The 27,333-nt window shown below is 41.1% G+C and overlaps 2 protein-coding genes across 6 annotated transcripts in view; one reads left to right on the top strand and one right to left on the bottom strand.

The window, feature by feature from the left end:
* LOC140481519 (centrosomal protein of 57 kDa-like) overlaps nt 1–11,859 on the bottom strand; it is a 48,440-nt gene extending 36,581 nt beyond the window's left edge. The window contains exon 1 of one of the 2 annotated variants that reach the window (XM_072577849.1): nt 11,444–11,859. In XM_072577849.1, the coding sequence (XP_072433950.1) occupies nt 11,444–11,470 (27 nt within the window). In that variant the 5' untranslated portion in view covers nt 11,471–11,859. The remainder of the gene's footprint in view (nt 1–11,443) is intronic. The other variant, XM_072577850.1, reaches the window with a different exon arrangement.
* A 97-nt stretch (nt 11,860–11,956) lies between these two features.
* fam76b (family with sequence similarity 76 member B) overlaps nt 11,957–27,333 on the top strand; it is a 79,206-nt gene continuing 63,829 nt past the window's right edge. For 2 of the 4 annotated variants that reach the window (XM_072577852.1, XM_072577851.1), the window contains exons 1-3: nt 11,967–12,287; nt 25,483–25,547; nt 25,637–25,691. In XM_072577852.1, coding sequence (XP_072433953.1) covers nt 12,207–12,287; nt 25,483–25,547; nt 25,637–25,691 — 201 coding nt within the window. In that variant the 5' untranslated portion in view covers nt 11,967–12,206. Of the gene's footprint in view, nt 12,288–12,323; nt 12,475–25,482; nt 25,548–25,636; nt 25,692–27,333 lie in introns of those variants that run through there. The other 2 variants (XM_072577853.1, XM_072577854.1) reach the window with 2 other exon arrangements.

Raw genomic sequence — 27,333 nt, 5'->3', positions numbered from 1 at the left:
TGTCTTTGGTTTCTCTGCCTTCCACATTTCCCCTTAATGTCCTTTGTTTTTGTACCCACTTTACTTCCTTCCGACTTCCTACATTTGTTCCGACCCCTAGCCACATTAGGTTAAACCCTCCCCAATAGAAGGAGCAAACACCCTAGCTGGTTCCAATCCTGTCCAAGTGCAGACCACCTGGTTTGTGTTCGTCTCACATCCCCAGAACCAGTTCCAATGTCCCAGGAACCTGAATCCCTCCCTCTCGTAATACACTTCAATTCACGTATGCACCTTCGCTTTCCTGCCATTCCTACTCTGACTCACGTGTGGGAGCGGTAGCAATCCTGAGATTACCACCTTTGAGCTTACCACATTTTAGTTTAACTCCTACCTCTCTAAATTTAGCTTGTAGAACATCCTTTTTTCGAAAACCTATTAAACAAAGTCTCATATATACGTTAATCTTAGTTTAACCCTGAGGCCCCCAGCCTTATTCCTGATAAAGGGCTTTTGCCTGAAACGTTGATTTTCCTGCTCCTCAGATGCTGCCTGACCTGCTGTGCTTTTCTAGCACCACTCTAATCTCGAGTTCGTTTAATAGAACATGCTCTCTACTTGGTTTCATGTGCCGCTCTAAGCTTTTTCAAAAGCATTTTATGAACTACTTATCTAGGTTATTGTCAATTTGAGTCTAATTTACGTGAAGTTGAAAATCACCCATGCTTGTCATCCCCTCATAATCTTACGTATTTATCCTAATGCTTAGGGCAATATTAATGCCTGGAGACCATTTCTACTAGCAATTCAGTACATTTCCTGGTCTCCTGAACCAAGTTCATCTCTAACTTTTGCATCAATGACATCTCTGATCATCAGCACAATCCCCTCAACCTTTATCCATTTGCTATTCTTCTTGAATGACAGGTGCCTCAAATCAGAACACAGCTCTCATAATTCTGATCCAGACCTCCACAGCAGCAATCAAATGATTTCATTTACTTAAATGTATTTAGTCAATTCATTTACTTTCTAATCAATGTTACGTGCATCCAGATACAGAATTTCTAGTTGCCTCTTTTTGTTATCTTTGTAAAATCCAAGTCTTGGCACTTGGTGGCATCTAAGTAACAGAACAGAGAGCCTACAATTCTGATCTTCATTTCAGATTTAATAATGTACTGTCCCACTTCAACTCTCCCCCTTGGTTTGCTATATTTACCTAAGTCTCCTTCGTCATCCCTCCCATCTCCAACCCCTGACCAGTTTCTCTAGTTACCTGGTTTGAAAAGACCATATCTGATGTAATCTTGAGAATGTATATATGGTATGAGCAGGCAGGGAAAGAGTTAAGTACTGAGTTTTGTGAAACAAGGGATTCAGCTGAACATGACCTAATCCAAGATCGAAGACAGGAAAAATTTCTGGCTGTAACAGGCAGCTCCTTTGAGGTATTTTAGGTGTTGCGGGTGATTTCCTCGAATTCCAGGAGCAGCAATTACTGTTTTATATGTTGTTGTATTGTTTTGGATCATTAGAGGAAAAAAAAGCCAAAACAACAGCAGTTTTAAAAGCGAGAGGAACAGACAAAGGAGGTCAGTGCAGGAGAGCGTGCATGAGAGACCCACACTGCTAACTGACAGCAGCAAACCTGCACAGTTACTGCCTTTGCTGTTTGAATTAGTGTATCATGGACATCGGACTACATCTGGGAAAATTAACGAAGACTGAAATTCACAACTAGTCTTGGAGGAACTGCAGTAGTGAGTAGAATGGGTTCTCTCTTGATTATGTGTTATATTGCGATATGTCTCTTGATTAAACTTTAAAATATAGTCCACAAGTATTAATTTAACCTGGAGCAGTGTTTTGTAGAGGAAAACTTACTTCTTGGGTCTGTTAATTGACTGCAGCAAAAAAATGGCCTTCAGCAGAGTGATATACTCGTCTTGTCAATGTGGGAGTATAGAGCGAGTTCGTGTTACTGAGGATCATGTCTGCAATAAATGCCACTGGTTGAGAATCCCATGAGATTGAATGGACTGGTTGGAGAGACAGAGGCAATGAGGAATTTACAACAGCAAGGTGGTGTGATGGATGGCGGTTTTCGGAAAGGAGGAAAATCACAAATACAGACACATAGATGGGTTAATTCCAGGAAAGGTAGGCAAGGTAGTGCAGGAGTCTTCTGTGGCTATCCCTATTTCAAACAAATATGCAATTTTGAAAAACGTAGGGGGTGATGGATTCTCAGGGGGACGTAGCACAAACAGCCAAGTTTCTGGCATTGAGACTGCCTCTAATGCAATGAAGGGTGTGTCAAGTTCCAAGAGATTGATCGTGTTAGAGGACTCTAGTCCGAAGTACTGACAGACGTGACTGTGGCCAGCAGTGAAAAATCAGATTGGTGTGTTGCTTCTCTGGTGGCAGAATCAAGGATGTTGTGGAGAGGGTGCAGAATGTTCTCCAGGGGGAAAGAGGGTCCAGTAGGAGGTCATTGTCATTGGCTCCAGTGCATACAAAGGAAGGGAAAAGGTTGAGATTCTGAAGTGAGATTACAGAGAGTTAGACAGGAATTTAAAAAGGAGGTCCTCGAGAGTAGTAATATCTGGATTACTCCTGGTGCTGTGAGCTAGTGAGGGGAGGATAGAGCAGATGAATGCACGGCTGAGTAGCTGGTGTACAGGAGAACTATTCATACTTTTGGACCATTGGAATCTCTTTTGGGGTAGAAGTGACCTGTACAAGGAGGACGGATTGCACCTAAATTGGAAGGGGACGAATAGACTTGCAGGGAGATTTGCTAGAGCTGCTCAGGAGGATTTGAACTAGTAAGGTTGAGGGGGGCAACCAAGGGAGATAGGTGAGGAAAGTGATCAACCCGAAATTGGTACAGTTGAGAACAGGAGAGAGTCAAACAGTCAGGGCAGGCAGGAACAAAGCAGAGAACAAGGTAAGACTGGTAAATTAAACTGCATTTATTTCAATGTAAGGGGCCTAACAGGGAAGGCAGATGAACTCAGGGCATGGTTAGGAATATGGGACTGGGATATCATAGCAATTACAGAAACGTGATTCAGGGATGGGCAGGACTGGCAGCTTAATGTTCCAGGATACAAATGCTACAGAAAGGATAGAAAGGGAGGCAAGAGAGGAGGGGGAGTGGCATTTTTGATAAGGGATAGCATTGTAGCTGTGCTGAGGGAGGATATTCCTGGAAATACATCCAGGGAAGTTATTTGGGTGGAACTGAGAAATAAAAAAAGGATGATCACCTTATTGGGATTGTATTATTGAATAGTTAAAGGGACACTGAGAAACAAACTTGTAAGGAGACCTCAGCTATGTGCAAGAATAATAAGATGGTTATGGTAGGGGATTTTAAAAACTTTCCAAACATAGACTGGGACTGCCACAGTGTTAAGGGTTGGGATGGGGAGGAATTTAAGAGTGTACAAGAAAATTTTCTGATTCTGTATGTGGATGCACCTAGTGGAGCAGGTGCAAAACGTGGCCTACTCTTGGGAAATAAGGTAGGGCAGGTGACAGAGGTGTCAGTGGGGGAGCACTCTGGGGCCAACAACCATAATGCTATTAGATTTAAAATAGTGACCGAAAGGGATAGATCAGATCTAAAAGTTGAAGTTCTAAATTGGAGAAAGGCCAATTTTGACTGGATTCGGCAAGAACTTTCAAAAGCTAATTGGGGCACGTAATGGGATGGCTGGAAATCGGGAAGCCTTCAGAAAAGCCTTAGTGGGTGGCATGGTGGCACAGTGCCTGAGACCCGGGTTCAATTCCTGCCTCAGGCGACTGACTGTGAGGAGTTTGCACGTTCTCCCCGTGTCTGCGTGGGTTTCTTCCGGGTGCTCCGGTTTCCTCCCACAGTCTAAAGATGTGGTCAGGTGAATTGGCCATGCTAAATTGCCCGTAGTGTTAGGTAAAGGGGTAAACGTAGGGGAATGGGTCAGTTGCGCTTCGGCGGGTCGGTGTGGACTTGTTGGGCCGAAGGGCCTGTTTCCACACTGTAATGTGATCTAATCTAAATGAGATAACAAGAATCCAGAGAATGTATATTCCTGTTAGGCTGAAAGGAAAGGCTGATAGGCAGAGGGAATGCTGGATGACTAAAGAAATTGAAGGTTTGGTTCAGAAAAAGGTGGAAGCATATGGCAGGCATAGACAGGATAGATCGAGTGAATCATTAGAAGAGTATAAAGGCATTTACTTAAGTGGAAAATCAGGAGGGCAAAAGGGGACATGAGATAGCTTTGACAAATAGAGTTAAGGAGAACCCAAAAGGTTTTTACAAATACATTAAGGACAAAAGAGTAACTAGGGATAGAAGAGGGCCCCCTCAAAGATCAGCAAAGCAGCCTTTGTGTAGAGCACCAGGAGATGGGGAAAATACTAAACGAGTATTTTGCATCGGTATTTACTGGGGCAAAAGGACATGGAATATCTAGAATGTAGGGAAATAGATGGTATCATCTTGAAACATCCATATTAGAGGAGGAACTGCAGGATGTCTTGAAATGTATAAATGTAGACAAATCTGAGGGAACTGCTCAATATCCTAGAATTCTGTGGGAAGCTAGAGAAGTGATTGCTGGGCTTCTTGCTGAAATATTTGTATCATCGATAGTCACAGGTGAGGTGCCAGAAGACTGGAGGTTGACTAACATGGTGGCACTGTTTAAAGTGGTAAGGACTTGCTAGGGAACTATGGACCAGAGAGCCTGATGTCGGTGGTGGGCAAGTTGTTGGATGGAATCCTGAGGGACACGGCGTACATGTATTTGAAAAGGCAAGGATTAATCAGGAATAGTCAACATGGCTTTGTGCATTGGAAATCATGTCTCACAAACCTGATTGAGTTTTTTGAAAAAGTAACAAAGAGGATTGATGAGGGCAAAGTGGTAGACATGATCTATATGGACTTCAGTAAGACATTCAACAAGGTTCCCTATGGAAGACTGGTGAGCAAGGTTAGATCTCATAGCATACAGGGAGAACTAGCCACATGGATACAGAACTGGTTCAAAGGGAGAAGACAGAGGGTGGTGGTGGAGGGTGGTTTTCCAGACTGGAGGCGTGACCAGTGGAGTGCCACAAGGATCGGTGCTAGGCCCACTATTTTTCATCATTTTACATAAATGATTTGCTTGTGAGCATAAGAGGTATAGTTAGTAAGTTTGCAGATGACACCAAGACTGGAGGTGTAGTGGACGTCAAGGAGGGCTGCCTCAGATTGTACCGGGATCTTGATCAGATGGGCCAATGAGCTGAGAGGTGGCAGATGGAGTTTAGTTCAGATAAATGTGAGGTGTTGCATTTTGGGAAAGCAAATCTTAGCAGGACATATACACTTAATGGTAAGGTCCTAGGGAGTGTTGCTGAACAAAGATCTTGGAGCACAGGCTCCTTGAAAGTAGAGTCACAGGTAGATAGCTAGTGAAGAAAGCATTTGGTATGCTTTCCTTTCTTGGTCAGAGTATTGAGTACAGGAGTTGGGAGGTCATGTTGTGGCTGTGCAGGCCATTGGCTGGGCCACTATTAGAATATGGTACACAATTCTGGTCTCCTTCCTATTGGAAGGATGTTGTGAAACTTGAAAGAATTCAGAAAAGACTTACAAGATGTTGCCAGAGTTGGAGGATTTGAGATATCAGAAGAAGTTTAATAGGCTGGAGCTGTTTTCCTTGGAGCATCAGAGGTTGAGGAGTGACCTTAGAGATTTATAACATCACGAGGGGCACAAATAGGATAAATAGATAAAGTCTTTTTCCCTGGGGTTGGGGAGTCCAGAACTTGAGGGCATAGGTTTAGAGTGAGAGAGGAAAGATACATTTAAAAAAAAAAGACCTCAGGGGCAACTGTTTCATGCAGAGGGTGGTAGATGTATGGAATAAGCTCCCAGAGGAAGTGATGGAGGCTAGTACAATTGCAACATGTAAAAGGCATCTGGATGGGTATATTAAAAGGAAGGGTTTGGAGGGATGTGGGCCAGGTGCTGGCAGGTGGGACTAGATTGCATTATCTGGCCAGCATAGATGAGTTGAACTAAGGGTCTGTTTCTGTGCTGTACATCTGACTCTGATCAAATAAGAACTTGCAGTTAAGAATGGGATGCTGGAGACAACAATGAGTTAACAAGATGGAAAAGAGCCATTTAACAAGAGGAGGTAGCATTCAGTATGCAACTGAGATTAACCAGGTGAAAAGTATCTGTTGTATGAATCCAGTTAACAAGATTAAGAACATTGTATAACAGTCACCCAAACAATATGTACGTTGCCTTATCTGGATGCTCCTCCTTGTAAAATGACTATTAGTTCATTGAAAAACTGCTGTTCCAGAGAAGACTGAACTCATGTCTTTGTGCACATGGGCGGCAGTGGTTAGCACTGCTGCCACACAGCGCCAGAGACCCGGGTTCAATTCCCGCCTCAGGCAACTATCTGTGTGGAGTTTGCACATTCTCCCCGTGTCTGCTTGGTTTCCTCCGGGTGCTCCGGTTTCCTCCCACAGTCCAAAAAAAAATGTGCAGGTCAGGTGAATTGGCCACGCTAAATTGCCCATAGTGTTAGGTGCAGCAGTAAATGTAGGGGAATGGGTCTGGGTGGGTGCGCTTCGACGGGTCGGTGTGGACTTGTTAGGCCGAAGAGCCTGTTTCCACACTAAGTAATCTAAAATGGGTGATCATTCTCTCTCCCTTCAGGGCCTGAAATAAATATTAAGGAAGTAAAGCTATACTGTGTCTGAGCATTTTGCTTCAAGTGAAGGGGGAAAACAGGATGACATTCCATGAATGAGTCAGTTGGTAACCTTGCCTTTAATGAAAATCCATTGCTCACTTAGGAATTGGATGTGATAGCACCCTTACAAGCATATTTTGTACATTTGTTTATAGAGTTTAAAGGTCAGCCCGCTTTTGTTGCATTCTTGTAACTGCAGAATAATAGCCTTAAAATTGTGAAAGAATAATGTTTGCTTTTACCCTCGTACCTATGCTGTGGTTTCCTCGAACCGTAGCCCACAAGACCAATTTTGTATGCCAACATTTTTTTCGCCTTCCCAAATCCGTGCTGTAGCTTTCCAGTCTTTCCCCATTTCAGTCAGTCATTGTATTCAGCTTGTTAATCTTTCTGCCAAAACACAACCTTATATTTTCCCCCATGTTACATTCCACTTGTCAAGTTCTTGCCCATTCACTTAACTTGTGTATATGGCTCTGTAAACTGATTATCATTGACCGTTCAATTTGCAAATTATGTTATCTGCAGCAACCATTTTAATTGGAAAAATTCCATAAAACAAAACAATGACAGTTTAAGAACAACTTATGTCATCTATATCTGGTGTTCGAGACAGTTGGTGCTTCCCCGCACAATCACTGTTGGAAGTTTCATATTCCTCCAATGTTGCAAAAGATAGGTCTAGCTACATTGCTACAGTACACTTCAAGCAGTTAGATCATACTCTTCCGTAAGTGGCAACTGAAATCCACCAAGCAGCTGGTTCATATGCAAAACCCACCGTGAAAAAGGAGGAGATCTTATGATTGATTTCCGAGAGTAGACTGAACGTCATTTAGCAGAATGCCTCAATTTTGAAAAGAATATCATGGAATATCACAGGGCCGTGTCGCAGCGACACTTGAATATTGTGTACAGTTTTGGTCTCATCGGAGGAAAGACATTCTTGCTATTGAGGGAGTTCAGCAAAGGTTCACCAAACCAACTCCTGGGTTGCAGTACTGACATGAACAAACGCTCACTGGAATTTACAAGAATGAATGGGATCTAATGGAAACATAATCCTGATCAGAGTGGACAGGCTAGATGCGGTAAGAATGTTCCCAATGTTGGAAAAGTCCAGAATGAGGGGACACAGTCTAAGAATAATGGGTAAGCCACTCAGGACTGAGATGAGGAAGAATTTCTTCAATAAGTTGTGAACCTATAGAATTCTCTCCCACAGAAAAGCGGTTGGGGCCAGTTGGTTAGACATATTCAAGAGGAAGCTGGACGCCTTACAGTTTAAAAAAAAGGGAGAGAAATCAGGAATGGGATATTAAAATTGCACAGCCATGACCTTATTGAATGGTGATGCAGGCTTGAAGGGCCCACTGGCCTACAACTACACTCATTATCCCTCCAAACTTTTCCTTTTCTTGTACTTATCCAAGATCTTAAATATTGTGATTACAATCATACCCACTACTTCCTCAGGAAGTTCATTCCACACACAAACCACTCTTTTGAGCATCTCTCTCCACTCACCTTAAAAATGTGCACCCTAATGTTGAAATCCTGACATCCTAGGGGGAAAGAAAACTATCGTAAACCCTATCTATATCCATCAATTTTTACAAATCTCTAAAAGGTCACCCCTTAACCTCCTATGATCTAGTGAAAGAAACTCACTGCTTTTCTTTATAAACTTAAACATTCTATATCCAGAAACATTCTGGTAAATCTCTTCTGAACCCTCTAACTTAGTAATATCCTTTCTATAACTGGGCAAACAGAACTGGACACAGTATTCCAGAAGATGCCTCCCATGTCCTGTACAACCGCAGCATGACTTCCCAAATCCTAAACTCAACGATCTGAGCAAAGCAGTGTATGTGTGATGGAAACGTCAAAGTAGTTACCTGAACCCCCAGGTCATTTTGTTCTACAACACTTCAGGCCATTCCACTCATTGTAAAAAAGGTTTGTTCGTACCAAAATGCAATGTGAAAGGCAATTTACCAAAATGAAATCCATCTGCCGTTTTTCAGCACATTGACCCATGTAATCAAGACCTTATTGTAATCTTAAAAAACCTTCTTCACTGTCTACTATTCCACTAATTTTGTTGTCGATTGCAAACTTCTTGAGCAGGACTTCAGTCTGACACAGAATTCTATGCTTCTCAGACAGTTCCCAGTGTTGTCGTGCTCCCCCTTCAGTTGAAGTAAAACACTCCGGCACAATATGGCTTTACCCGCTTCATCCTTATTCTGGTCCTTGGAGGGAGAGAGAACGATCACCCAAGTGAACAGAGACATGAGTTCATGGTCTTCTCTTGAACCGCAGTTTCTCAATAAACCATATAGCAGTTTTACAGGGAGGAGCATCCAGACAAAGCAACATACATATTAATTGGATGACTGTGACAATCAATGAGTATCAATAGTAGAGACCAAGCCCTTTACTGTTACACAATGAATGTTCTTAATCTTGTTAACTGGCTTCATACAATACTTTACACTTTATTAAACTGACTTTACATACTGAATGCTACCACATCTTGTTAAATATCTCTACTTAATGAATGTCCTTCCACCTTGTTAATCCTTTACCCTTGCCTCCAGCAGTCCATTATTAATTGCAAGTTTTGTCTTATCACAGTCATAACTCAGCTGAACCTCTTGTTTCACAAAATTTAATTCCTTCCCTGCCTGCACATTCATCCGATACACATTCTCACTAGGGACTGAGAAATGGACACCAACTACTACTGGAGGATCACCAATTTAGTGAAAGATGCTCTGATTAAAGCTTGCTAATCTTCCAGTGCAAAACATTGTTCAGGACAGAAAGTTGCAAACTGGCATTTTCCAAGATCCATGATTACGTGCTAAGGCTCAGGCTAAGGTCTGCGATGGTCATTACAGATATTATGGGGAAAGGTTATCATCTCAGGCTGTCGAGTCATTGTACACTTAAATACTCGAAAATGTCAGAATTCAGCCTGAGGGAGTTTACATGAATTATCATGAATGACAAGTGAAAATGCTGCAAGGGGGAAATTTGAAGCTTTCTTGGTGTGTTCCCTACCAAATTCTAAGTACATATTTGGAAAACTACAAATATCCAGGTCTTTATATCATTTAATAAACAGCAGTAGACAGCCATTCAGCATAAGACCATAAGACCATAAGACATAGGAGTGGAAGTAAGGCCATTCGGCCCATCGAGTCCACTCCGCCATTCAATCATGGCTGATGCGCATTTCAGCTCCACTTGCCCGCATTCTCCCCGTAGCCCTTAATCCCTCTAGACAACAAGAACCTATCAATCTCGGCCTTGAAGACATTTAGCGTCCCGGCTTCCACTGCACTCCGTGGCAATGAATTCCACAGGCCCACCACTCTCTGGCTGAAGAAATGTCTCCGCATTTCTGTTCTGAAATGACCCCCTCTAATTCTAAGGCTGTGTCCACGGGTCCTAGTCTCCTCGCCTAACAGAAACAATTTTCTAGCATCCACCTTTTCAAAGCCATGTATTACTTTGTACGTCTCTATTAGATCTCCCCTTAATCTTCTAAACTCCAACGAATACAATCCCAGTATCCTCAGCCGTTCCTCATATGCTAGACCTGTCATTCCAGCATAACATAATCATGCTAATTAACATCACAATTTAAAACCAGAACTAAAATATTCCAAGTTCACATAATGAAGATTGACTTCATATATCAATAGTGGGGTAAATCTCAAGGTTGAGGGGAAGCTTTTGATTATTAAAATATCACAAACCACTAGCAGCTGTAACAGGTATCATAGCACCAGGTTACAGGCCAACACGTTTATTTGAAACCACAAGCTCTTGATTTGGAGATTCCGGTGTTGGTCTGGAGTTAAAAATCACACCAGATTGGATTAGATTAGATTCCTTAGGGTGGAAACAGGCCCTTCAGCCCAACAAGTCCACACTGACCCTCCGAAGAACAACCCACCCAGACCCATTCCCCTACATTCACCCCTGACTAATGCACCTAACACTACGGGCAATTTAGCATAGCCAATTCACCTAACCTGGACATCTTTGGACTGTAGGAAGAAACCAGAGCACCCAAAGGAAACCCACACAGACACAGGTAGAATGTGCAGACTCCACAGAAAGTCACCCAATGCTGTAATCGAATCCGGGTCCCTGGCACCGAGGTAGCTGTGCCGTCCCGTTATAGCCCAACAGGTATAATTGGAAGCACTAGCTTTCGAAGCGCCACTCCTTCATCAGGTAGTTGCGGAAGACACAATTGTAAGATACAGTATTTACAGCAAAAGTTGAAGCATTATTCTTCATCAGGTCAAATGGAGGTAAGTACACAGGCACAGAATTTAAAGGCAGAGAGATCAAAAGACAATACAAATGGCGTGAGTCGAGAATCTTTGCAAGTGATCAAAAAGTCAGACGGAGTGAAGAAGACAAGTTACCTGACGAAGCAGCGCTTCGAAAGCTTGCGGTTTCAAATAATACCTGACTACAACCTGGTGTCATATGACTTCTGACCTTGTCAACCCCAATCCAATACTAGAGTCCATGTGGCTTGGTACTAGATATACAACAGCAAGCACAATGAATCGAACTATTTAAAAACTGCATAGGTTCTCACAGCACGGAGCTGGATGCCTCCCCCTCCATCAGTACTACGTTTAACACATTGAAATAATAAACAAGAACCTCACCCTTCTGTTTCTAGAATCAGTTGCCATGTCCAAATAGTCGAACGCGTTTTTATCTACAAAACGTCAACAAGCAGAGCCGAGAATATCCAAACTGAAAACTAGAACGAATAAACCCTCACAAACAAGGTCACCATTTGAGACCATTCGAGTGGGTGGAGCCACTTGTAGGAGCACCGTCACTTCATGGGTGGAACCGGCTGATTAGTTGCTGTCACTTGAACAACAAGAGATTTGCTCAATAGGAGAGACAGAGAGAGATTTACTTGTACTTTTTGAATTGTCTTTCCGGCTAAAGCTACTTCGAAAAATACTAACTGAGAAAATAGCCCTACAAAACCCATACTTTCCACTGACATCACGTGGTTATTTTAAATCCGGGTTCGTCCGCCCGCCACTGCCTCTAACCGTCACTTTCCATTGGTAGCCGCACACGGTTGATGAAGGTATTTTGTCATTGGTCAGGATTGGTTGCGTGTATCAGTACGCTGTTCTGTAGAGCACTGTGATTGGCTGAATGCTGCAGTTTTGCGTCTGGTTTCTGATGTTGGATATTCGTCCGGTGTGACGCCAGGAGGTCAGACCTTTATATATTATTTTTTAGTTTGTGTTTTTATTTTGGCTGGGGGGGAGGGAAATACAGGAGGAAGTAAAATTCTCTCGAATTGCCAAGTTTGTGGGTTTCCATTCCTGTTCGTGCGAAGAAGTCAGCCGACGTGTTGAAGACTGAGCGGCCGGTTGCGGCTATTGATTGGTATTTGAAATAATGGCCGCGCTTTACGCTTGTACCAAGTGCCACCAGCGATATCCGTTCGAGGACCTCTCCCAGGGCCAGCAGCTGTGTAAGGTTTGTAGTAAACATCAGCTCTACCCACCGGAAATGAGTAACTCTGCTCTTTGTCATTTATATTTATCTGTTCCAAAATCCGGCCAAGTCCGTTGTGCTGTTTGTCGCAAAGTAGTCGCTGCCCAACGCGGAAGACGCACCAATAAAGCTGCTGGCCAAGAGATTTGTTTCGAGCTTCACTTGAGAGGTAGCTGACCGTGTCACCCGAATCTTTTACTGTCAGTCCTCGTTCAGTTTCTGAAGTTTTCGTGATATTCTTTACCACCGCCGTCCTCTTTCTGTTCTTGCTGTTACTTCGTCTGTTGATTAGTTCGAATGTGCAAGATTTGAGGGTATTTTAACTGTTCTCCTCCAGTGACAAACTCGACAAGGACTAGAACGTGTATAATAAATTTTATTCTTTTTAGATGATTTGATGAATTCAAATGGAAAATTCAAGTTATGAAGTTTTTGACTGTCATGTACTGAAAAATCCAGAATATGAAATGGAAAGCAAATTACAATTATTCTCTCAATTTTTCCATTCCTTCTGCCCTTTTGGACAGTGTGTTTTTATTGTAACTGCATTTTAATCAGATTTCTATGCTTTTTTCCATTAATATTAAATCTGAACCCTTCAGTGACTAACTTAGCTGCTAGTTGTTTTTCTAACTTACGTATGCATACCTCTTCATAATTTTGAACGCATTTATTAAAACTTTTCTTATTCTTCTTTGTTCTAAGGGAGAGTAATCACTGACTTTGGTGTCTTTCTGTTTCATGTGCTTGTACCTTTTTAAGATCTTACCATCATTCCTAAAACATGATATCCAGCTGAGGCTGGACCAACAATCTTTAAAATGAAAAGAAAAATGAAATGCTGAAGATCTGAAATTAAACAGTGTTGCAGAAATTCAGCTGGTCTGGAGGCTTTTGTGGAGCAAGAAACATGTACAATTTGAGTGGAATGCTTTGCAATTTTTATAGTGTCTTTGTAATCTTAGAAATTACTTTATCAGCTTTCAAAAATTCTTATTGGTTGTCAGTCTTAATTATGTAATTATTGTGTTGGACACTATGTTGTGGAAAGTTCTGAATACGTGACTAGATTTAGAAGCCTGAAAATTTAAAGTTTCTAAGATCCAGTTTCCATATCCTCTTTCCTAAGGGGAGTTCCTGCTGTATCGTGCCTTTACTTTGAGTATATGATTGGATAGTTCGCACTTTTCATTTGCCATCGCTGCCCCCTTGATGGATGTTTCCTGAAAAATAAAGTGTTGTTACTGGGGTGACACATTAATGTCTTGAATACTTGTCCATCATTTTTCCTTTGGTGTATGAAGTTGAAAATGACCCAAGTATCATGTGGTAGATTTATAGGTGATGTGTTTTGCAGAAGATATGTTATGTTTTACATCTTGCTGATTATCAGATTTCAACGTGAGATGTAACTAAAGAGAATCAAGACTTTCATGTTTATAAATAATTTGGGCCTTTACTTGGGCTCCTAATTTTAGTGTATAAGTTAGTAATTTTTTTGACAAACATTGTTTCTTCATTCTGGTCTGGTGATAACTATTCTGGTACAATACAGGCAAAACATTTGACAATTCAACTTTTATGATTCATAAAGTTCTTAACATAAAGAATCATCTTGGCCAGAAAATTCTTAACATCAACTTTGAAGTGCACTGGTCAGTAAGTTAATTATTGGTTGCCAAAGTAGGATACTGGTTGCATTATATCACAATTTTCCTTTTTTTATTATTCTGTTCCGAGTTCATGTTTATTTGTAACTAATAAAAGTCTATGCTCCAGTGGAATTTTTTTCTGAAATCTAACTTCTGTTTTAGAGTCATAGAGATGTACAGCACGGAAACAGACCCTTCAGTCCATGCTGACAAAATATCCCAACCCACCTATCTAGTCCCACCTGCCAGCACCTGGCCCATACCCCTCCAAACCCTTCCTATTAATATACCCATCCAGGTGCCTTTTGAATATTGCAATTGTACTAGCCTCCACCACTTCATCTAGCAGCTCATTCCATACATGTACCACCCTCAGCGTGAAAAAGGTGCCCCTGAGGTCTCTTTTATATCTTTCCCCTCTCACCCTAAACCTATGCCCTCTAGTTCTGCACTGTCCCAACCCAAGAATAAGATTTTGTCTATTTATCCTATCCATGCCCCTCATGATCTTATAAACCTCGATAAGATCACCCCTCAGTCCCCAGCCGCCGTAGGGAAAACAACCTTAGCCTATTCAATCTTTCCCTATAGCTCAAATCCTCCAACCCTGGCAACATCCTTGGAAATCTTTTCTGAACCCTTTCAAGTTTCACAACATCCTTTTCTGATATGAAGGAGACCAAAATTGCACGCAATATTCCAACAGTGACCTAACCAATATCCTGTACAGCTGCAACATGACCTCCCAATCCTGTACTCCATACTCTTGACCAATACAAGAAAGCATACTAAATGCCATCTTCACTATCTTATCTATCTGAAACTCCACTTTCAAGGAGCTATGAACCTGTGCTCCAAGGTCTCTTTGTTCAGCAACACTCCCTGGTAATTTACTATTAACTGTATAACTCCTGCTAAGATTTGCTTTCCCAACATGCAGGACCTTGCATTTATCTAAATTAAACTCCAAACTGCCACTTCTCAGTCCATTGGCCCATCTGATCAAGGTCCCATTGTAATCTGAGGTAACCTTCTTCGCTGTCCACTACACCTCCAATTTTGGTGTCATCTGCAAACTTACTACCTATACCTCTTATGCTCACATCCAAATCATTTATATAAAGTGAAGAAAAGTAGTGGACCCAGCACCGATCCTTGTAGCATACCACTGGTCACAGGCCTTCAGTCTGAAAACAACCCTCCACCACTTTTGAGCCAGTTCTATATCCAAATGATGAATTATCCCTGTATTCCTTGAGATCTAACTTGCTAACCAATCTTGCATGGGGAACCTTGTCGAACGCCTTACTGAAGTCCATATAGATCACATCTACCACTCTGCCCTAGTCAATCCTCTTTGTTACTACTTCAAAAACTCAATCAAGTTTGTGAGACATGATTTCCCACACACACAGCCATGTTAACTATGCCTAGTCAGTCCTTGCCTTTTCAAATATATGTACATCCTATCCCTGAGGATTTTCTCCAACAACTAGCCCACGAGCGACATCAGGCTCACTGGTCTATAGTACCCTGACTTGCCCTTAGCATCTTTCTTAAACAGTGGCACCATGTTAGCTAACCTCCTGTCTTCCGGCACTTCACCTGTGGCTTTCGATGATACAATATCTCCTAAAGAGGCCCAGCAATCACTTCCCTAAATTTCCACAGAGTTCTTGGGTACACCTGATCAGGTACTAGGGATTTATCAACTTATGCGTTTCAAGACATCCAGCACTTCCTCTGTAATATGGACATTTTTCAAGATGACACAATCTATTTCCCTATATTCTAGATCTTCCATGACCTTTTCCCCAGTACATACTGATGCAAAATACTCGTTTAGTAACTCCTATCTCCTGCAGTTCCACACGAAGGTTGCCTTGCTGATCTTTGAGGGGCCCTACTCTCTCCCTTTTTTGTCAAAGAACAACGAAAACTTGTAAGTTCCTCCATTCCTGAGCTGATCCAAATTCACTGTCTAAACCTATCGCCCAATTCTTAAGCATCTGTATCCTTCTGCTCCCCACCAACTCATGCATCTGTCCAGGCGCATCTAAATAAATCTACCATGCCTGCCTCGACTGGCAACGTGTTGCAGGCACCTACCACACTCTATGTAAAGTACTTGCCATGTATATCACCCTTAAACCTTTCACCTTGAATGTTATTGAATCCTTCACCCTGGGGAAAAAGCTTTTCCCTTCATAACTTTGTAGACCTCAATCTCCGTTTTTCGAATGTAAACAATCCTAACCTACTTAACCTTTTGTCCTTAATTTATTTGTAAAAAAAAACCTTTGGATTCTCCTTAACTCTATTTGCCAAAGCTAACTCATGTCCCCTTTTTGCCATCCAGATTTCCCTCTTAAGTATACTCCTACTGCCTTTATATTCTTCTAAAGATTCACTCAATCTATCCTGTCTATATCTGACATGTGCTTCCACTGTTTTCTTAACCAAACTCTCAATTTCTTTAGTCATCCAGCATCCCTATACCTACCTGCTTTCCTTTTACCCTAACAGACATATACTGTCTCTGGGCTCTCGTTATCTCATTTCTGAAGGCTTCCCATTTTCCAGCATCCCTTTACCTGTGAACATCTGCCCCCAATCAGCTTTTGAAAGGTCTTGTCTAGTACTGTCAAAGTTGGTCTTTCTCCAATTTAGAACTTCAACTTTTGGATCCGGTCTATCCTTTTCCATCATTATTTTAAAACTAATAGAATTGTGGTTTCTAGCCCCAAAATGCTCCTCCTGATATCCCAGTCCCATGTTCCTTACCATGCCCTGAGTTTATCTGCTTTGCCTGTTTGGCCTTTATGTATGAGTTTGCAGAAAGCACAAACATTGGCTGTTTTACTGACATTTCCTTTGTAATCTGGACTTCGGGATATTGAGCATGTTAGTAGATGGTTATAGAGTAGTGCTGAGTCCTGAACTAACTCTTATTTCAAAATTGCATGGTTTTAAAGGTACTTGAATTTAGTGCTGTGAAAGTGCAACAACTTTTTCTAGAGGGGGAGAAACAGTTGCTATGGAGAGACAGTCTGGCACTGAAGGTAACGTCGAGAATTGGCTAAGTGGCAAGTAATTAATGCTACCTTGTTGATAAGGTACAACTTGCAATTTTGTTTTGTAGATTTTTCTCTCTCTGAAGCAATAATCTCAAGCAGGTTATAGCAGGATCATTAGCACTCCAGACCCATCAGGAGGTATATGGATGGTGTTTGTTATCTTGGCATTGACTTCTGAGCTATTTCTCACAGGTTCTTGTCAAGTCTAGTCTCATGATTAGAACTGCCTTTTTATTTGTTAAATATGTACTTGAAACCAACACTAAGGATTTGTTTGAGTGTAAATTGCATAGTTGTCTTTTGAGACTCACTCTGACTTCTCATCGTAGCTTACCAACCGTGCATCATTGACTGCCTACCCTGGCCTTGTGCATATCCTATTTGATTTTATTACTAAATTACTTTGTGCAGTTCCCAGAACAACTCTACCGGTCACTGGATGTTTGCCACAAGACTAGCATGACTGTGCCTGCACCATTCTAAAAAGTATGATTTGACAAGGTCCATTGTTCACCTCTTTTCTGGGACCAATAATCAAGGCCACCCACGTTTGTCTCCCTCATACCTGCTTCTTTCATTTCAGTAAGAAAGCAGCCCCAGAAGGATATACAGTCGGTCCTCACCCTTTATACGGAGAGCATCCTGATTCTGATGTTTTGGACTGGCGTTGGAGACTGCTCTTGACTTATTGTGCTAGGGCCTAACTAACAAAGACGATTCATCCTTGACTGAGCTCTGCTGACAACCATGACCAACTTTCTTCCTTTGTCTGTGCTAAACAGCATGGAATGACAGAAGTAATATCAGCCTGGTAGTACAGGCTGAAGGGACAAAGCACGTAAAGATATGGTAGAGATGTTACAAGCATCCAGGTCAGCTCAGAGCAATTGAAAAGACTGGATTTACAACCTGGCCCAGACTAAGTACACGCAGGGACACAAACCAATGTTCTTGCAACATTAAAGGGATACTTGCTAATGCAGAAGTGAAGTGCCATGAGGGATCTTGGAGGCATGTCTGTGGATGTGGAGTGTGTTTGGCTGATATGCTCACAAATGCTGTTCGAGCAAGAAGCAAAGTGAAGTTGCTTGGTCTTTGCTCTGATTCCTGAGATTTCTTGACATTTGGATTGAATGGCACATTTTGATAAGGTTAATGCATGTTAATGAGGCTCTGGATGTAGGTTTGCTCGCTGAGCTAGAAGGTTCATTTCCAGATGTTTTGCAACTGTACTGGGTAACATCTTCACTGGGCCTCTGGGTAAAACAATGCAGATAATTCCTGCTTTCTATTTATATGTTTGGGTTGGTGATGTCATTTCCTGTGCTGATGTCATTTCTGGTGGTGATGTCATATCCAGCTCTTTTTCTCAGGGGGTGGTAGATGGGGTCTAACTCCCTGTGTTTGTTGATAGAGTTCTGGTTGGAATGCCATGCTTCTAGGAATTCTCGTGCGTGTCTCTGTTTGGCTTGTCTTAGGATGGATGGCACTCAACAAAGGCATGACAGATAGTGAGATCCTTCTTCAAGATAGACCATAAGGAATAGGAACAAGAATAGGTTGTTCGGCCCTTGAGCCTGCTCTGCCATTCAATGGGTTGATAGCTGATCTGATATTCCTCAGTCACTTTCTTGTCGTCTTGTGCTAATCAATAATCTATGTCTCTCAATGTTAAATATACACAAGATCTCTTCTTGCCACAGAGCTGTGAGGGCAATTCCAAAGATACCCAGTCGTTTAAAAGAGTAGTTCCACCTCCTTAATTTGGCACCCCAATATTTTGAGACTATGCCTTCCGCTCTTAGACTCTCCAATGAGACATCCTCTCACCACTTACCCAGTCAATCCCCTTAAAAATCATACATTTCCATGAGAACACCTCTCCTTATAAACTTTAGACTTGCTGTCTTCTGAATCTGCCACGCATGTTTGCCATATCCTACATCACTCAGGCCTCAATAAGATTCTGGCCTAAACTTGTGTGTTCAAATTTGTTTTAATTCCCATTTGTGACATTCCTCTCCACGTTCCTCCAAAAAGATATTCACTTTGCCACTTCTACGTTGTCAAGAGTGTGGTTCTGGAAAAGCAAGCAGGTCAGGCAGCATCTGAGGAGCAGGAGATTTTGACGTTTTGGGCAAGAGCCCTTCATCAGGAATGTTGTACTTCTAAGTTGTACCTGTTGATTTTGCCAATCATTCTATCTGTCATCTCGAAGTCATTTGGTATCTCACTAAATTATCAAGTTTTGCATAAGTTGCTAAATCTTAAACTGACAAAGGTAGGCGATGGGTTAGTGGCATTATTGCTGGAGCTTTAACTCAGAGGCCTAGATAATGTTCTGGCGACACAAGTTCGAATCCAGCCAGAGCACACGGTGGAATTTTAATTCAATAAGTAGTTGGATAAATATGTCTAATCCATGAATCCATTGCTGATGTTCGGGGGGAAAAAACCCATATGGCTTACATGTGATTCCAGGTCCACAGTTACATGTTTACTGTCCTTTAGGATGGATAACAAATGCTACCTAGCCAGCGATATGCTCATCCTGTGAATGAATTTTTAAAAAAATTTCCCAAGTCCAGATCATCCATTTGTAACAAGCCCAGCTGTGGCTCTAATACCTTTGATTATTGAATATTGCTATCCGGTTTGAAAAATGGCTATTCACCAATACCGTTATCCCTTAATGAATTCTGTAAGCATTTGTAACACCCCACCTTTAATCCAATGTGCTTTTGTTTGGAACATATATTTGTTATGAGGTACAGGTTATGCTGCTATAATGAGCGTTGCATGTGTGCAAATTGGCTATAATGCTATTGATGAATTGTGGATGTTTGGTTAATGTAAACTTTCTACTGAACGAGTATAAATTTTTTTTCTATTTTCTTCTGCAATCTTCTGCAGTGCAATTTTCTGTAATGATTTTCCATGGCATGATTTGTTTGTAGTACAAAATTGCAGAGGAACACAACCGTTGCACTAAAGCAGAATGACTGGTACTTCATTAAGTCCTGTTTGAAAACCTAGGTATCAAATATCAGTGCTGACTTCAAGGTCCTATCATTTTGCCTTATGGCAAAAACTCGGTCAATTTTTTTGCCTTTTTCATAAATCTTTTTAATATGCTTTTCGAAATGAGAATTTATTTTCTGTTTAGGATAATAGAAATCCTGTCTTAGAATAATGTTGGTTTTCTCAATATTCTGTTAGATTGACTTGTTTCATGACTGTTACTTGTTTTGAATACAGATGGCACCTCTATAGTTCTCTGACATCACACCCTAATCTGGGGGAGGGAATGGTCAAGTTTTGTTGTCTTTGCCACCCTTACCTTAGCAACCTATAATTCATCCTATCTGATTCAAGCATTTTTGTGTTCTTCACAAATACAGACATATTTGTGTTCTTTCATCATTCACAGGATGAGGGCATCACTGGCTGGGCCAGCATTTATTGCCCATTCCTAAATGTCGAGAGAGTAGTTAAGAGTCAACCACATTGCTGTGGATTTGGAGTCACATGTAGCCAGACTGGGTTAGGATGGCAGTTTCCGTCCATAAAGGACATTACTGAACCAGGTGGATTTTTCTGACAATCGACAATGAATTTTTAGTCAACGTTTGACTCTTAATTCCAGATATTTATTGAATTCAAATTCTACCATCCAGCGTGACTGCTTTCAAACCTGTGTCCTCAGGATACTATCTGGGTCTCTGGGTTAACAGTCCAGAAATAATATCACTAGGCCATTGCTTTCCAGTTGCTTGTTTTGAATAATGCCAACCTATTCAGCATCTCCCTTTTATAATCTAATCCAAATTCATTGCTCCCTTTCCTCTGCAGTGACATTTAGCTTCAAATTCTGTTTGTGGAGCGGGATCAGATGGGGGAGGTGGGAAAAGAAGTTTTCTGTACCTTAATCACGGCTTTTATAAGTGATTCAGGCAAATCGTGAAAAATGTTGCTGCTTTCAGATACTTGCCCTTTTGAAGGTAAAGCTTACTTAAAATCCTGTTTCTTTTCATGAAGTTTTGCAGGGGTAGATTTTCTCATGGAAAAACTAGTTAGTTAATGACAAGACTTCAATTTTTGAGAACGGATGCAAAATAGCATGTGTATCATCTGCATATTTTCCTACATGTAAGGTTTCATGTTTTGTCACAATATGTTTGCATTTAATTAATGCATCGCCCTGTACATTTTACTGTAGTGCTTCCCAAACTCAGTTCCCACAAAACTTCATTTTAACACTTGAAAATTCACATGACTTCACCCCAGTGCTGCACTAGCAAAACCAAAGCCATAAGAATGGCGCATTGTAATCTTAAATTTGTAGTTCAGGTGCATGTGTCGATCAAGTCGTTCAGGTTTTTCACATGTATACAACTTATAAAAAATATTACTTTTACAAGGTATTTTGAAAGTAATTGTATAGGTCTCAGGTGAGCTCTCTATACTCCCTGCGCCCCCAAGTCCTCAGTCATACAGCATAGAAACAAGCCCTTTGGACCAATATTTCCATGCAAATCAGGTTTCCTCAACTGAACTCTCCCATTTGCCAAACCCCTCTTAAACCTTTTCTATTCATATACCTGTCCAAATATCTTTCACATTTTGTAATTAAGAACATAAGAACTCGGAGCAAGAGTAGGCCGCCTGGTCTGCCATTCAATAAGAGCATGACAGATCTTTTTGTAGCCTCAGCTCCTTTTGTCTTTGAACAGTAAAGGAATTATCTAGCTTATCTTTGAAAACCTTTACTGAGGAAGCCTCAACTACTTCACTAGGCAGGGAATTCCATAGATTCACAACCCTCTGGGTGAAGACGTTCATTCTCAATTCAGTCTGAAACCTGCTCACTCTAATTTGGAGGCAATGCCCTCTGTCCCAGGTTCACCTGGCAGTGGAAACATCCTCTCTACTTCTATCTTACCTATTCCTTTCATAATTTTATGTTTCTATAAATCCCACCCCCCACCATTCTTCTTCTAATTATATTCCAATGAATATAATTCCCAGCCTCATAAGCCAAACCACTCAACTCTGGAATCAACCTAATGAAATTCCTGGAGTTTGCACATTCTCCCCGAGTATGCATGGGTGCTCCGGTTTCCTCCCACAGTCCAAAGACGTACAGGGCAGGTGAATTGGCTATGCTAAATTGCCCATAGGTTAGATGCGTTAGTCAGAGGGAAATGGGTCTGGGGGGTTACTCTTCGGAGGATCGGTGTGGACTTGCTGGGCCGAAGGGCCTGTTTCCACATTGTAGAGAATCTAATCTAATTTCGTGCTAGTACGTCCTTTCTCACTGATCATCGAATCAGTGTGAAAACAGACCCTTTGGTTCAACAAGTCCACACTGACCCTCCGAAGAGTGACCCACCTGACCCATTCCCCTACTCTATTACTCTGCATTTATCCCAGACTCCTGTATCTAACCTACACATCCCTGAACACTATGGGCAATTTAGCGTGGCCAATTCACCTAAATTGCACATGTTTGGATTGTGGGAGGAAACCGAAGCACCCGGAGGAAACCCACAGACACAGGAAGAACATGCAAACTCCGCACAGACGGTCACCCAAGGCTGGAATTGAACCTGAGTCCGTGGCATTGTCACAGCAGTACTAACACTGAGCCACCATGCTGCCCCAAAGTAAGGAGAGCAAAGCTATATACAGTACTCCAGGTATAGCCTCACTAGCACCCTATACAACCGCAACATAACATCTCTGCTTTTAAACTGAATCCCTTTCGCAAGAAATATTCAGGGATGTCAGACTACTCTGAAAGGCAGACAGGGAGATAAAGGAGGTGATGTAGCTCTAATATTTAAGGATGACATCAGGGCGGTAGTGGGAGATGTTCTTGGTTCTATGGAGAATGAGGTTGAATCTATTTGAGTAGAAATTAGAAATTCAAAGAAAAAAAATCACTGATAGGTGTAGTATGTCAGCCAGCAAAAAGTAACATCACATTGCGGTGAGCAATAAACAAAGATAACTAATACCTGCTTTTAAATAAAAAGTACAGCAATTATCATGGGAGAATTTAATCTACATGTCAGTTGCTCAAACCAGGTCAATCAAGGTAGCCTTGAGAAGGAGCTCATTGAATGTATTTGCAATAGTTTTCTTTAACGGGTATGTAGTGAAACTGATGAGGGAGCAAGCCAATTTACACGTGGCTTGGATAGTAATCCAGAGATTATAAACACTTTAGGACCTCTTCCTTAATTTTGGTCCTCGTGCTTGATAATCCTTCCTTGCCTTGCCCATGTTGCTTGTCCCAACATGGACCACAATAACGGGATTCTTTTCCTCTCACTCCAGTATCCTTGTACCGTTGTATCTTTCTAATTGTAATGGTGCCCGTCTGTACCACTACCTCTGGCAGCTTGTTCCCTACATGCATCTGTGTGTAAAAATTGATCATCAGGTCCCCAGTCTTTCCCCTCTCTCCTTTAAACCTGTTTTGAACTTCCCTACCCTATCAAAAAGATCTTAGCTATTCACCTTATCTATGCCCTCATGATTTTATAACCTCTATAAGATCACCTGTCAGGCTTCCAGGAAAAATGCTCCAGCCTATCCAGCCTCTCCCTTTCACTCAAACTCCAGCCCTGGCACCATCATTGTAAATTGTTTTTGCACCTTTTCCAGTTTAAAAACATCCTTCCTATTGGCAGGGTGACCAGAATTGTATGCAGTACTCAAGTGTGGCCTTTCCAGTGTCTTGTAAACTGTGACGTAGCATCCCAACTCCTATACTCAATGTTGTGACCACTGAAAGCAAGCATGCCAAATTATTTCAGTTAGCACTTCTCTTTTTCTTTCACCATTGTGCACATACGCTCCCTGCTAACATTAAATCCTCCCCCCCACTCCCATTTACTGGAACTCCCTATCCCAATGCCGTGTTTCCTGTTTCCAACCCAGTTTTGTCACACTGTTTTCCCTTTCCAAGTTACCTGTACTCCCACACACTCAGTGTACTCACTCACCAGCTTCCCTCCTCTTCCCTTTTCTTTTGTCTAGTTACTGGTGCTTGTGAAGCAGAGTTGCCATCCTGTATAAGGAGCCTGTACTAACAAACTGGCAAGTGTAGGAATATAGGGAAATTTTATATCCGCCACTTATTTTCCCCGTTCAGCTCCATGACCACCATCTCATTTGGTCAGCATCTGAGTTGTTCTTCAAAACCATCACATTTCTGCTTCTGTATGGTTCTTAAGAAAAAAAAAATTGAATGCTATTACCTGTGTTTCTCCCTCCATGGATGCTGCTGAATTTCATTTTCTCCAGGACTTTTGTTTTGAGTTACTGAGTTATGCTTGCTTGCCTGTGCCAAGTGGTGCACAAACAGCCCAGACCCCATCAAACTTGCTGTTAAAAGTGGCTTCTGATGTTAAAGGGTCTTGTTATTTGCATCAATCTTGAGCTTGTTCTGTCAAAGCCTTCAGAATGGACAGTTTCCTTAATCCTATTGGCTCTTGCAAACCAGAAATTGGGAATTCTTGATTAATCTATTGACTAACGTGTTACTCTGACCTCCAGATTGGAGTAGAGAAGAAATTTTGTAATTTTGTTGAAGATGTGGCTCTTTTATAAGAGGTCCAGAGCTACTTTTGGATTGTTTGCAATAAATCACTTTTTTTCTCAATTTGTTCAACTTTTATTTTCAATTCAATTATTATTTATGTATAGTTCAAGTACATTTATTGCAAAAATGATTCAGCTCTTGGAAGAAACTGTTTCTTTCTCTTCATCCTATACCTAGGTAATTTATTGTTTCAAATCACAAGGTGTAAGTGTGACAAATTGAAACTGTATTTTCTGTTTGCACCCATAGTGGGGGATAATATAGATTTGATTTTGTGAGCAAAAACACCTGATTTTTTTTTTTCTCTCTCTAGTATTGACTCCATCCCTATTCCTGCCAAGTCTCTAGTTACATCGCTACATTATTCCTAGGCTCAAATATTCCAATGTGTACCTCTGAGGTCTCCCATATTCTACCATAAACTTGAGGTCATCCAAAACACACTACTGTCTGCGCCTTAGCTTCCTCTTTCACCTCTGTTTGCTGACCCCGTGAAGTAGTGTCTAGGTTTTGAAATTTTCATTCTTTATGGCCTTGCTACTACTTATCTTTGTAGTCTTCTCTAATACACAGCCTGTGAATATCTACTTACTGTAATTTTGCACTGTTGTGCATTTCCATTTACAGCCGTTTTAGCATTGGTATTGGTTATCGAAGTCCAGGTTCTGGAATTCCATCACTATCTGTGTCTTTCTCTTTTCAACCATTGCTTAAAATCTACTACTATGAGTTTTCGATCTGGTATTTCCTTTGTTTTATTTGTCATGCACTGTTTTCATGTGCTGTGAAAAATGTTGAGATATTTGACCGAGTGCTTTTGCTTATCTTTCAAAAAGGAGTGTCGGATAGCACATCCAGTAGTCAAGTGTACATACTGCAGAACTGAATTCCAACAAGAAAGGTACAGTAATAATGAAATGTTTTCATTTAGTTCTGTGATCATTTGAAGTCTTAACCTTCTCTGAATTATGGATTTCTTATTTTGTGCAGCAAGACCAACACAATATGCAAGAAATGTGCACAAAATGTGAAGCAGTTTGGAACAGTAAGTTGAAGTGGTGTTTTGTGACATTTTAATAACACAATTGCATTAGAATTATCTGATACTAAATTTTGTTACTGGGACAATTATTAATATTTTAGTATTAGTAGTCAAATTTCTACTGATAAATAATTTAGGTACTGCAGTACTGCTGTTATCCAGCTTCTGAGTTTGAGCACATTGAGCAGGTTAAGCAGATTGTGCCGAGCATCTGTTGCAATTTTTTACTTTAGGATTTGCTTTAATTTGTCTCACTCTTTCATATTATGTCTACAGATTGTGTTCATGTAGCATCAGTCATCTTGCTCATCACATATTGCCTGTGGTAATCATTAGTTAATTTTGTCACCTAAAAACTTAGATGACTTTGATGGGTATAGTGCCGACTGAGGTACTTGAAGGCTGCTTTTGTCTGCATTTCATAAAATGGGATGTTGGAAAGGAATAATTTATTCTGAAGAGTAATGTTCCAACATGTAAGCAGACTAAGTTGATGGTTGATTGTCAGGTGAGCCCGGTGCAACTCAAAATAAATTTTCTTTGCACAGACATTTTCAGTGTAAAGTCCATGAAGCAAGAAAATTTGCTGATAACATTATGAAATATTAATTTTAAACCTTCATATATGAATACCTGTCCAAGAGCAATCATCACCTTTTTTGTTTTAAACTTTCAATAGGTAATTTTGGGGGGGGGAAAAATCTCCAATTCCAACTTGGAGATGGATATTTGGACAGTTCTGGCATACTTGTGTAGATAGTGAAATAGGACGAAATCAAAAGAGATCAATCTGACTTCTGGGTAACCATACAACCTGACTCTTACCCCTGGTATGGTTCATTAGGTTTCAAGTACAGTTATTGCAAAAATAATTCAGTTCTTGGAAGAAACAGTTTCTTTCTCTTCATCCTATACCTAGGGTAGTCAAGGTAACTTATTGTTTCAAATCACAAGTTAGCTTGAACGATAGATTTAGATGGCAGTGGTTGAGTTTTTCATTTTGTGCAATCAGTGTTGGAAATAGCATTTCTAATTCTAGCTTGAAGATTTGGGGCTTTTGAGTTTATACCTCTTGGTGGACACATCTTGATTCTCAAGATGGACTTTTGCCTTTTATATAAATGATATATTGAAACAGTGGTTAACACTGCTGCCTCAATGTGCCCGCGCCCCAGCTTTAGGTTACTGTCTGTGTGTGTTTTTTTTTTGCATGTCCTCCCCATATTTGTGTGGATTTCTGCCAAATGCTCTTCCTCCCACTGTTCAAAGATGCTCAGGTTAGGTGGGTTAGTCATGCAGAATTGTCCCATAATGTCCAGGGATGTAAAGGTTAGATGGATAAGCTCTGGTAAAGATGATGTTATGGGGGAGTGGTGGGTCTTGGTGTGATACCATTCAGGTTTTGCTGACTCGATGGGTCGAATGCCCTTTGCACCATAGTGATTCTATGAAACTTTTTTTTATTGTTTGAGCTAAATTGACTCTGATCGATTAGATCTCCAATGTAGTGGGATGAAATTTCCACTATGGTAGAAGGCAAATTAGGTAATCCTTTGTTTACTGTTCAAGTACAGGGATGTGACATTTCAGCCATTTGTCAGATTTCTGATCAAACTTACCTTCAAACTGGCTAGGATCTCTGTTT

Source organism: Chiloscyllium punctatum, chromosome 9 (genome assembly GCF_047496795.1).
Source record: "Chiloscyllium punctatum isolate Juve2018m chromosome 9, sChiPun1.3, whole genome shotgun sequence".
NCBI lineage: Eukaryota > Metazoa > Chordata > Chondrichthyes > Orectolobiformes > Hemiscylliidae > Chiloscyllium > Chiloscyllium punctatum.
Note: the sequence above shows the minus strand (reverse complement) of the source record. Positions and strands in the feature narration are given on the sequence as shown.